This window comes from Panthera tigris, chromosome A1 (assembly GCF_018350195.1).
Source record: "Panthera tigris isolate Pti1 chromosome A1, P.tigris_Pti1_mat1.1, whole genome shotgun sequence".
Taxonomy (NCBI): domain Eukaryota; kingdom Metazoa; phylum Chordata; class Mammalia; order Carnivora; family Felidae; genus Panthera; species Panthera tigris.
The window spans coordinates 67043054-67055681 of NC_056660.1; the positions used below are offsets into that span (position 1 = coordinate 67043054).

Below are 12628 nucleotides of genomic sequence, written 5' to 3' on the forward strand. Positions count from 1 at the left end.
CATCCACAGCAAGATCAAACAGAAAGCCAAATTTCAACTCCTATCCATAAATAGGAATCCTAAAGCCACATCTTTTAACAATTATATAGGTAGAAAGAAAAAAGAGATACTGAATAACAAAGCTGTTGAGAAGTAACATTTAATGAATTCAGATCTCTATAGCCTTTTAGTCATTTACTACCTTTAAAACACAAAAACAAAGAAAAGGGGAGAGGGAAAGGGGGTATGAATAACAAAGCTACAGCATGCTAGTGAAAAGGCTGTGGGTTTTGAAATTAGAAAGAATTGGATTCAAGTTCTAATTTAACTACTTACTAGCTATGTGTCCCTGCACCAGTGATTCGATGTCTCTTGGGTTTATTTCTTTATCTGCTCAAGAGGAGGAATTCTTGCTACCGCCTAGGTAGCTTTACCAAAAGGACTTGCAAATCATCTAGCAGAGCATGAAGCACATGTGTGATGCTCAAGAAATGATCATTTTTCTCTCCGTCTAGCAAACCTCCATTTACTTAAACTATCAACCAAGAGTACCATCAAGGATCCACAGAACATCCAACCAAGTGTTGGACGTTATACCACCATTAATGATGAAAGTAGGGGGTATTTATCTATGTAGTTATGATTATATAATCTTGATTATTTCCAAAAGGACATACAAGAACTTAAGAGCACTGTTGATTATGGAGAGTTCTAGAAAACTGGAATAAATAAGAATCATATAATTTGCTGTATCTATATGTCGCATTATTCTAATTTTCAATGTTTAAACTTAATACATTGGGAACATGTCCTTTTAGTGTAAATAAACATAAAATGCATCAAAGCAATAAAGACACAAATACTACATTTAGATGAAAATACTGAATTGTTAGGTCATTTTCTATTGATTCCCTCAGGTTTCATACACTAGATACATATGGGATTCTTTTTCACTTATTGACATAACTATAAAATTTTACAGCATGTTTATATTACAATCTTATTATATGTTTATTATATTGTTTTGTATGTAAGGGAAGTTATTTTGTAGGCATATTTTCTTTACATTTTTTTAATTCACCCACAGTAATTAACCTGCATAGTGTAAGAATGAAAATTCTCAATCAAAATTTAAAATGAAAATTGAATATTTTTATCAAGAAGTATAATCCTAGGGGTGCCTGGGTGGCTCAACTGGTTAAGCATCCGACTTTGGCTGAGGTCACAATCTCAGGTTTTGTGAGTTCAAGCCCTGTGTCGGGCTCTGTGCTGACAGCTTGGAGCTTGGAGCCTGGAGCCTGCTTCAGATTCTGTCTGTCTGTCTCTCTGTGTCCCTCCCCTGCTCACACTCTGTCTCTGTGTCCCTCCCCTGCTCACACTCTCTCAAAAGTAAACACTAGAAAAAAGTTTTAAAAAGTATAATTTTAAATATGAAAAATTACAGAGTATTCTATTACTTATTTGAGCTAAACAGAAATTAATAAAATCATCTAGTGATAACCATGGCCTGTTAGAGAAACATTTCTAAAATACTGATAAGAAATTTTACAGACTTTCTACAACAAACTATGGTAAATAATTAATGTTTCAATTTTCTGGTATGGCTGGAAAATTGTACATGTATAAATTATACCTTCTAATAGAGAAATTCAAATTTCTATTTTGTTTAATTATTACAGAATAAGGCTTACCAATGAGTATAAGTTTACTTTTACATTTTAAAAAATGACTAAAATACTATGTTCCTGGTTATTAGCTTAACTTTCTTTAAATCCAAATCACTCAAGTGCTCAATAAATCTAACAGAATGAAAAGTTTCCACCAATTATTTGGCTTAAAGCATGTGAAATCTGTGGACTTTAGTATGGGGAATGGGGTTTACTTCAGGTGTATAAATGACCTGAGTTCAAGCATCTTTACACTGGTTTACAGAGGACTTTCACAGTATGTATGCACACTCATCAGCATTCTTCTAATAAATTTCTTTTCAAGTTTTACACATTCATCTGTATTTATTAGCATTTAACATAAGATAGGAGTTTACAAATATTACTGTTAATGTTTGGATATTTGAATTTTTTTTTAAGTTTATTTTTGAGACAGAGAGAGACAGAGCATGAACGGGGGAGGGGCAGAGAGAGAGGTTGACACAGAATCGGAAACAGGCTCCAGGCTCTGAGCCATCAGCCCAGAGCCCCACGCAGGGCTCGAACTCACGGACTGTGAGATCGTGACCTGAGATGAAGTCGGACGCTTAACCGACTGAGCCACCCAGGCGCCCCAACGTTTGGATATTTGAAACCTGAAACGAAATCTTATCCAAAGAAGAGCTGAATTCACAACATCTCTTCTGCAACAGATGAAGACAGATGAATACACAAAACAAGAAAACGGAATGAGTTGCCATTTTTCGTAGGATCCTATTAATAAACACACCAAAAAAATACTAAACCCACACGTCACATTTAAAAACTAAAAAGGAATCAAACTAGATGAAATTATTAACATCATTTATTTTCACTGATACCTTGGAACTCAAATGGCACTAAGTCAAATGGATACCTTACATTTTAATATTAGTCTGAAAGATAATTCTTTCAAATAATTTGCTATTGTTAGTAATTGGAAAGGCTGCTAATGAAACAATGCTCGTAGATAAATCTTTAGGTTGAAAATAAAAACTAGAAGAAAGGGAACAGATTTTCCAGAGACAAAAATCTCCCGACTGTAGATCCCCCCCACCCCAAATTCATGTATGAATATGAAGACTGGAAAAATTTCATCTGAATATTAATCATGCAATTCCCTGTACTTCTGTGCCCGGAGAAGCCTTGGCTTAGGCCATGTATGAAGACTGACGCCGCAGCTACAAGGTGCAAGTTTAACAATCTTGGAACTGGAGTGACATGTGCCACTTTTAGGTTTAATGTATTTGGGAAAAGTGGGCACAGGTTTCCACTGGGGATGGGGATTGCTTTTTTGACACTTTTATCGTCCCCAGTGAATATGTGCAGTGCCAGCAAAGATCAGGTAGATATAAACTCCCTCGTACAGGTTGTAAGCGATGAAAGACTGACGTTAGACTACATCCCATCTGTCCAAAAGAGGACATACTAGGCCCCTTGGGACTTATTCAGAGTTGGCTGAACCTGGAACCCCGCGGGCATGGCTGAGGCTAAACCTGCAGATGGACCTCATCCTGCCACTTGGAGTCCTGTTGACAGTAGCCTTAACTAAACACTTTAAGAGACAACAGAATCGCTCATAAAAATAATGAGTTTGGTCAAGAATTTGCCAGGCCAAGGGATGGATTGTTGGGAGAGGCACTCTGCCAGGGCCCTTGACTGTCCTTCTGGCTATGTCAAGACTGAAAGACTGACAGGCCATTTCTCAGGGTTCGCAGCAAGTAACTTTGAGGGGTATGTTAGCATCTCACTCTGGGACAAACAGCAGGTTGCTTACTGCTTGTTATAAGCGATAAAGCTCCCCCAGCTCTGTGTCCTTCAGCTACGACCTACCCACCGCTTGTGTAGTATTCTTGTGGGTCCATTTTCACCCCGGGGATATGTGGAGCCCTGGGAACTGGTGCTAACCATATGCTAATGCATGGCCATTGTGTCCATGAATAGTTCTTTGTTTCTGTCGAAGAGCCTCCTGTCTTTGGTCAGAATCCATGAAACAGCCAGAGGCAAGCTTATCAGCTTGTAGGTAGGGCCAAATCAATTCCACAGCCTGAGAGAAGCTATTTATAGCATTAGGTTAACACACTTTTCTTTTTGTGAATCTTAGGCACATAATCCTTGGTTCAGGACACACTATCAATATTCATCCACAGTGGTTGTTTTCTTATTTAAGCAAATAACATACATATACCTACATCTATATCTCTACCTATACACACACATATACATACACACACACATACACACACACATACATACATATATACACATAAAGTATGTCGGTAACATACTTTTTCCCCTCTGTAGATGTTTCTCATCCCTAAATTTTCTTCAGTTTTCATTTTCTTTCATGTTTTCTGGGTTAGATTTTTAGTTTTTCTTTAAAGAAATGACTGATTAGTAACAACAGAAAAGGAAAAATTCTATTACCTTTGCATTCATGTTATTTTCTTATGCCTTGAGCTAAACCCTTGGTTTATTTTTTCCATTTTTAAATCATAAAAACAAAAAATTAAAAACAGGAACTATGCTAAGTTAATTTTTGAGAGAGAGAGAGAGAGAGAGAGAGAGAGAGTGAGTGAGTGTGAGTGTGAGGGAGGGGCAGAGAGAGAAGGAGAAAGAGAATCCTAAACAGGCTCCATGTCATCAGTGTGGAACCTGAGACGGGGCTCGATCCCACGAACCACGAGATCATGACCTGAGCCAAACCCAAGAGTCAGATGCTGAACTGACCAAGTCCCCCAGGTGCCACACCGTTCTTTCCTATGTGGCATTTTTATCATCCCAATTTCAAAAAAACAAGAGACAAAAAACCTCCTTAATAGTTTTATTTCCCTGTTGGGGACAGGGAGGAGAAAAATCATACTTACCTAGGATGCCAAGGATTCCTGTCACCTTCTCTCAAACACATAAGCACGTTTTAATATAACATCTGTCAAATTCTAGGGCAGATCCACAGCACAGATCTTTGATCAGGAGGTAGGGAAAAAAATCATTCTACCTTTTTTTGGCTAGTACATTGTTATGTTTTAAGTGGTAAGCAGCTTAACTTGACTCAGACTAAAAGAATGGGTCTAACACCGTGTGTATCTACTCAGACTGGCAGATGGGAAGCTGTGATTTATTCTCGCAGAATACAGCCCCAAAGAGGGGTGCCTATGCTTTGCCGGTTGGTAGTCCCCCAACTGGCAGACCAGACAGGTAGGCCTCTGGCAACAGCCCAAGAGTCAGTATAAGTGTACCAAATTTCATCAAGGGGTCAGAGGTAAGAGGACTGCCTTGAACTCTGCCCACTGAATGAACACATCTGCTGTTGGTGTTACATAGCTGGGGCCTGACTGAACAACAGCAGCAGCAGACTGCTGACATCACCAGTTTTGGAGCGCCTGGTGGGGGGCTCAGTCGGTTAAGCGTCCGACTTCGGCTCAGGTCATGATCTTGCGGTTCATGGGTTCGAGCCCCACATCAGGCTCTGTGCTGACAGCTCAGAGCCTGGAGCCTGCTTCAGATTCTTTGTCTCTATCTCTCTCTGCCCCTCCCCTGCTCACATGCTGTCTGTCTCTCTCAAATATTAAAAAAAAAAAAAAAAAAAAAAAAAAGATACATCCAGCTTTAACTTAGCTGAACAGACCAGTAACTTAGTCCAGGCATTAAGGAAAAACCACTGTGGACTGAGAGCTCCACTGAGCCAAGAAACTTCACTTGAGGTAGTGGAATGGGGCACATGGTTTGTCCCCAAGGGCAGCTACCACTTTTTCATGTAAATCTAAGATCATGCTAAGAGCAAGACAACTATGCTCTTGAATATACCATTTTCAACTGACCAGAGAGACTTGTGGAGTCCATCTAACTCATTAGTCACTGAATCCTACTTGACCTATGCCAAAATGTAAACATCAGATGTCAGAGTCATGAGACTTCCCTGGGTCAGGTCTTCATGTTCAGTAAGAGCTCTTACTAAGAGCTGCTTTTGAAAAAGGGTTACACTTGGTGGCTGAGTCAGGTAGGTGGCGCTGCTGTACTCGAAACTGCCTCTGGGAATTCCAGCAGCCACTCAGTTATTCAAGTTGGGATTGTAGTTCAACTTTCTCCCCTTGGGATTCTAGGTTTTATTCACCTGGGAACAGACAGTACATGTGGCAGTCCCTGAATGAGTATCTCCCTGGAGACTTCATGAGCATTCACCGTATAAACATATACAATATCAGTACCAGTTGCTATTCACTCATGGAAGCTAAAACAATAAAACTTCACTGAATTGGTCTGGAGATCATTCTAAACTCTTGCCCATTGTGAACACCTTCGAAACCCCATCAGTTGAGTTTGGGTGCCTCTTCCTGGAGGAACACATATCAAGGAGTCGTGGCAGGGGCTACAGCAAGTTATCAGAAAACTGCTATCACCAAGCCAGGAACACAGAGAGTACAAAATGGCAGAGGGAGAGAGAGGAGCAGTAGGAAAAAAAAAAAAAAAAAAAAAAAAAAAAAGTGTTGAGCTTTTGTCTTCACCAAACCATGGGGACCTTGCCCTTCCTTTCCCGGAAAGCCATAGTCTGTCAACCTCCTACCCTACTTCCAAAAATGGTCAAGAACTGGGGTGCCTGCGTGGCTCAGTCGGTTAAGCATCCAACTTCAACTCAGGTCATGATCTCACGGTTCACGAGTTCAAGCCCTGCATTGGGCTCTGTGTTGATGGCTCAGAGCCTAGAGCCTGCTTTGGATTCTGTGTGTCCCTCTCTCTCTCTGCCCCTCCCCTGTGAAATATGGACCTAAATGGATAGATACTACACAAATAGAGGGTATATGTTATAGCTGAGGGACACTAATTGGTGAACTACTATTTTATACCAAGCAGTAAAGAAGCCTGCTCTTCTTTCCAAAAGGAAAAAAAATCACTTCATTCCTCCAGGTTGCCTGCTGTAAACACAACCCTGAGAAATGGCTCGAGTAAAGAGCCACTTTCTACTGGTCAGACCAAGAACATGCAAGGACTCAGAGGGCCCACTGCAGACTGCCTCTCCCAAATGCTTGATGCTAATATTTTTCTTAATCTTAATTTAACTTTACGTTTAATATTTAAATATTGACTATTTAAGAAAATTATCAAGTCAGTCATCAAAAATTAAGAATGTTGAAAGTTACCAAAAATTATGCTTAAAAATGCACTAGGAAAAGAAAAAAAATGCATGAGGGCTGACAATTTCCCCAGTTAGTGTTATAAAGCTATAAAGGAATTGAAGATTCTGCCATTTGTGACAACAGAGATGGACCTAGTGGGTATTAAGTGAAATAAGAAAAAGACAAATACCATATGATTTCAGTTATATATGGAATCAAAAAACAAAACAAAACAAAACAAAACAAAACAACCAGAAACAGATTGATAAATACACAGAACAAACTGGGGGCCACAGGAGAAGAGTAGGGGGGATGGGCAAAATAGGTGAAGGGGATGAAGAGGTTCAAACTTCTAGTTATAAAATAAGTCAGTCATGGAGATGAAAAGTACAGCAGAAGGAATATAGCCAATAATGTTATAATAATGCTGCGTGGTGACAGAGGGTAACCACACTTCTCATGGTGAGCACTGCATGATGGACAGAATTGTTAAATTACCACGTGGTGCACCTGAAATTAAAAGACAATGTTGTATATCAACTATACTTAAATAATAAAAACAGAACAAAATTCAGTGCTGGACCCCTAAAACACAGCACAGGGTACTTTCCACAGAAGCTAAGGGATCTAAAACTTGCATAAGAGTACTAAACACCTGGATCAAACTCCTTTGAGAAATAAATTGCTGTATTTTTTAAAAGGAATTGGTAATTTCTATGGTATACTTATTTTCAATGATATTTATATGTAAAAGAATACCAGAATTTACAAAAATAACATGGTAAGTTGTCTAATATACTATATGAAGCTAGAATGATTTAAAAAAAAAAAAAAAAAAAAAAAAGGTGGCATTAGCCTCAGTGGCTCAGTTGGTTGAGCACCTAACTCTGGATTTTAGCTTAGGTCATGATCCCAGGATCATGGAATTGAGCCCTGTGTTGGGCTCTGTGCTGAATGTGGAGCCTGCTGCTTAAGATTCTCTCTCTCTCCCACTGCCCCTCTCTCCTGCTCGCTCTCTCCAAAAAATAAAAAGATGGCGTTAATAATTTAAATAATAGCTAATCTAATCTCATCTATTAAAAAAGAAGCATGAATCTTAATGAAAACATAAGCAATCTTAAGAGAAATTAAGATAATCTCACACCATTAACAAATGCAAAGATAGTATAATATTTTAACATTACCATAATACACAGTATGTCCAATGAGAAAAACTTTGTATTCATCTCAATAGATTTAAAAAAATTTACATTTAAAAAAATTTTATTTTGAGAGAACATGCATGCAAGAGAGAGAGGGGGAGGGGAGGGAGAGAGAGGGGGAGGGGAGGGGGGGAGGGGGAGGGAGGGGGAGGGAGGGGGAGGGAGGGAGAGGGAGGGAGAGGGAGGGAGAGGGAGGGAGAGGGAGGGAGAGGGAGGGAGAGGGAGGGAGAGGGAGGGAGAGGGAGGGAGAGGGAGGGAGAGGGAGGGAGAGGGAGGGAGAGGGAGGGAGAGGGAGGGAGAGGGAGGGAGAGGGAGAATCCTAAGCGGACTCCACGCTGTCAGCAATGGAGCCCCATTTGGGGCTCAATCCCACAAATGATGAGATCCTGACCTGAGCCAAAACCAAGAGTCAGATGCTTAACCGACTGAGTCACCCAGGCACCCCACTATGTCTGATTTAAAAAACACAGATTACTACAAAACGTTAACATTTTAAAAGACAGTATGAATAGAAGACATACCATGTCATCTGTTGCGAGACCCAGTATAATAAAGATTCAATTTTTTTTTTTAATTTATTTTGAGAGAGAGAATGAGAGGCAGAGAGAGAGAGAGAGAGAGAGAGAGAGAGAGAGAGAGAGAGAGAGAGGGGGGAATGAATCCAAAGCAGGCTCCATGCTGTCAGTGTGGAGCCTGATGTGAGGCTCAGTCCCAGGAACTGTGAGATCATGACCTGAGCTGAAATCAAGATTCAGATGCTTAACTGACTGAGCCACCCAGGAACCCCTCATAATTCTGATTAAAATCCTACCAATGATAATTTTTGCAGGAGAAAAGGGACTCTAGTGTTAATTTGAAAGCATCAAAAAATGCATAGAACTATAAAAAATTTGGAGGAAATAAAGTAGCAATGAAATTGTATCATTAGGTATCAGAATATATTTTAAAACAAATACTAAAACAGCATGGCATTGCTATAAGAAACAGGCAATATACAGAGTAGCTATGTCATAGAGCATAACAAATATAATGAATATTTAATTGACTAGCCATCTGAAGGGAAAAAGATCTGGCTCCTTACCTTTGATAATAATAAATTACATGAATTAAAAGTTTAAAATTAATGGATTAAAAGTTTAAGGTAAAATGAAAGGAAAAATTTTAGGAAAGCAACTGTAAAATTTAGTAACATCTCTCATGCATGTTTGGAAAAACTATAAACACACACACCCACACACACAAAATTTGCCTACATAAAAATAAAAAGACTTCTGTACATTAAAATTAATACAAAATATAAGCAAATATTTTAAAAGGTTTCCAACAACTAAGGGAAGTACTGATATGAATTACTATATCTATATTACTGTTTAACATATAAATAGCTCTTTCAAAGTTAGAGAAACAACTTTAATACTTTTGAAAGTACAGATAAATCAGGCACTAAAACACACACTGGTACAAATAAATTAATAATTTCCTTCTGACTATCCATATCCTTTTGTATTAAATATGTAGAAGTAAAAAAATAAATAAAGTTTTGAATAATACATTATAACAATGCAACTCTATACTCTGTATTGTTGTATTATTAATTTTTTATTCCCAGGTTATACATTCAGCTTAAAGAGATGGAGGCCAGGGTCACCTGGGTGACTTAGTAGGTTGGGCTTCCTTCCGACTCAATTTAGGATCAGGTCATGATCCCAGGGTCATGGGATCGAGCCCCACATTGGGATTCATATTCTCTCTCTCTCTCTCTCTCTCTCTCTCTCTCTCTCAAAACAAATAAACTTAAAAAATAAAGAGAAGCAAAATAAATACACAATTTTGCATGTTTGAGAAAACATTTTATGATTATATAAAACATATTTCATGTATTTTATGGTATTTTGATATAATTTATATTCTAAAATCAAAAGCTAATTGAGACAAAATACTGAAAGGACTTAACTACCAGCCCATTCAGTTTTTTCAATCCAGAGTACATGCTTTAATACAAATTTTTAATAATGAAGACATTGCTTATTATAAGAAATTTCTATTTCAACCCTCATCTATTTTTATAAACCATACCTTTCACTAAAGGCTATTATTAACTTACCTTGAAGTAGCCTTCTTCAGCAGCTTTTTAATCTCATTAATTTTACAGGTGTGTTTTTTATGGATAACCACAAATGCATCACAACCATCTGGCGGGGGCTCATCAGCTGCAATCTAAGATTTCAAAGATTATATTTAGCTACAGTAGTTGATAATTACAATATAATCTTTAAAACTCATGCATTCCTTTGATTAAAATAACTCATCAACTACTATCAAGTTATTGCTCTAAGTAAAAAAATATCTACACGCAGAATCAAATACTTTAACAAAATCAACTTCATAGTAGGAAATACATGCTTCAAAGTTATTGAAAAAATTCCAAATTAAAACTTTCATTACTGTTCATGTCAATAATGATTTGTCCTCATAATCTCCTTATTCCACAGAACTATAAAATTATATAATATATTCAATTACAATCAATAACAATGATAATATAATCAATGATAGGCTACGGAACCAGGTATTGTAAGTTTGTAGATTCTTTGGAACCAAAGATACTCACATTAAGATAGATTTATGTATACTACCAGCATGCCTCTTTGTCAATTATAGTTTGGGTATTTTTACGTACCTGTTGAAACATCTGAATAGTAGGTGAGTATGCCCTTATAGAAAAAGCAAACTTTAGGAGATTGATATGTAAATTGTCTAAGAATTGTCCAGCTTTCTTCAGGATTAAATTGTAATAAGAATAAGCAGATTCTATAAAAAAAATTCAAAATAAAAGGACGTCATTTCATTTTCAATACATTGGCACACCTCTACTGTAAAACTAATATACAATCATTTCTTAAGTTTGGTTATGGCTGGGGTTAGAGAAAAGTGGAAAATCAAGATCTGTTTTATTAACTTCATTTGGATCTTCCAGTGAGGTACAATCAATGTAAGTCCAGGTAAAAATAATATTGTCAATCTATTTGGAAGATGCCAGCATATCAGATCAATTCACTCCAAGGTTATGGAGTTATAATAACAAGGAAAAGATACAGGCTCTACTTATCATTTAAGAGGAGACTATGAACAGCACGCAAAAATTGAAGAATATGATCGTTAATAAATTTTAAATGACATGTATAAATAAATTCTACTCAGATTTAGTGCACATAGCCAAATGCAATTAGTATGTCCAGAATACTTTAGGAGACAGAATTTGAAACAGACCTTAAAGAAGAGAAAGGTCTTCTTGTATAGAATAACCTGAAGCTGGTTTCCTCTAAACCCATCTCCAAAGATCCTGAAGACACCAAAGAGGAGGATGAATCCTAGAATTTAAGAACTCTGACACCCCAGGGGAGACAGATTATTCTGATGGAGAGGGCCAAGGAGAACAGAAGCTGAGAGCTACAGAGGGCCTGGTGACACTCTTGGAATAACCAGGGAAAGAACTATATTTTTGCCCTTTTCTTTTCTCTACACCACCTGAGGTGTACTTATCATCTGCATTGTTGCCACTGTGTCAGCCAGAGATGGTAAGGTAACAGCACAGCAGCTCAGGAGCCAACTGGCGCAGACACCCATAAACTGGCCCCTAGACATTCCCTGGTCATGTCTTCTCTCCTTTACTCCTTGGCATTAAGCTATCAATTGATGGAAACTTCATTAAAAGAGCTGAGCTGGGGCAGACCCAGATCTTCACTCACAGTTCCCAGATGTGAAAAGGGAGGACAAAAGGAATGTGCAACTACAGACACCCTCCTGGGGGAGGAGGAAAGGGTACTGTCTGAATGGAGAAACTCTGGGGGTGGTGAGGGTGTTTGCTGACTGCTACAGTAGTTACTGCTTGCTCAAAGGCACTGGGCTCTTAACCCTTGCTTGGTTCCTCTCCTTAACTCAACCCATTCATGGTACAGGTGCCATCTTGACTTCTATGTTGCTCTATGGGAACTGGGGTTCAGGGAGCCAGCACAAATAATGTGGACATGGTGGGTACTGCTTTTTCTTTGAGTAATAAAGCCCTTTGCCTCTCGTCCAGGGTTTCAGGTCTTCTGTCAGTATCCACGAAACTAATCTGTTAGCTTGGAAATGGTAAAATCTCAGATCCTTCACAGTACGTGACAGATCAGAGATGGATTGCTGACAGAAACATGGATTTTTGGAGGAGAAAAGACCCAGCTCCATGGGTCAAACTGACAGGATTAGAAGAAGTCCTTGTTAATTGATAGTGAACATACTGACAAAATAGTATGGTCAATCAGGCAAAAAGTGGTCCTCTACTTTGCCTATTATTGAAAAGAAAATAAGAGATTACAGTTCAAGAACTGGGCAGTACATTCAAAAATTTCCCCTAATCAGGTCTTAGTGGTTAACTCTCTTCCATGCAAGGGGACTTCCCTACCAGTGGTTCTGTCAGCTTCAAGTCCAACCTACTATGACAAGTACAAAGACCTATCTTGGATGAGGTAAGGTCTGACCTTCATCAGACAATAGGTACAGACACGCATATCTACATGGAGTGAAAAAGGAAGGAAATCTGTTACCAGTACGGACAGAAGGCCGGAAACGCATTAGAACTTTTGCTTGCCAAGCAGAGGACAGGGTG

At 38.5% G+C, this 12628-nt stretch overlaps 1 protein-coding gene across 3 annotated transcripts in view; it reads right to left on the bottom strand.

Moving 5' to 3' along the window:
* UGGT2 (UDP-glucose glycoprotein glucosyltransferase 2) overlaps positions 1 to 12628 on the bottom strand; it is a 198263-nt gene that overhangs the window by 157583 nt on the left and 28052 nt on the right. For all 3 annotated transcript variants that reach the window (XM_042979427.1, XM_042979424.1, XM_042979435.1), the window contains exons 3-4: positions 10661 to 10791; positions 10085 to 10197 (exon numbers count right to left, since the gene is read on the bottom strand). In XM_042979427.1, coding sequence (XP_042835361.1) covers positions 10085 to 10197; positions 10661 to 10791 — 244 coding nt within the window. The remainder of the gene's footprint in view (positions 1 to 10084; positions 10198 to 10660; positions 10792 to 12628) is intronic.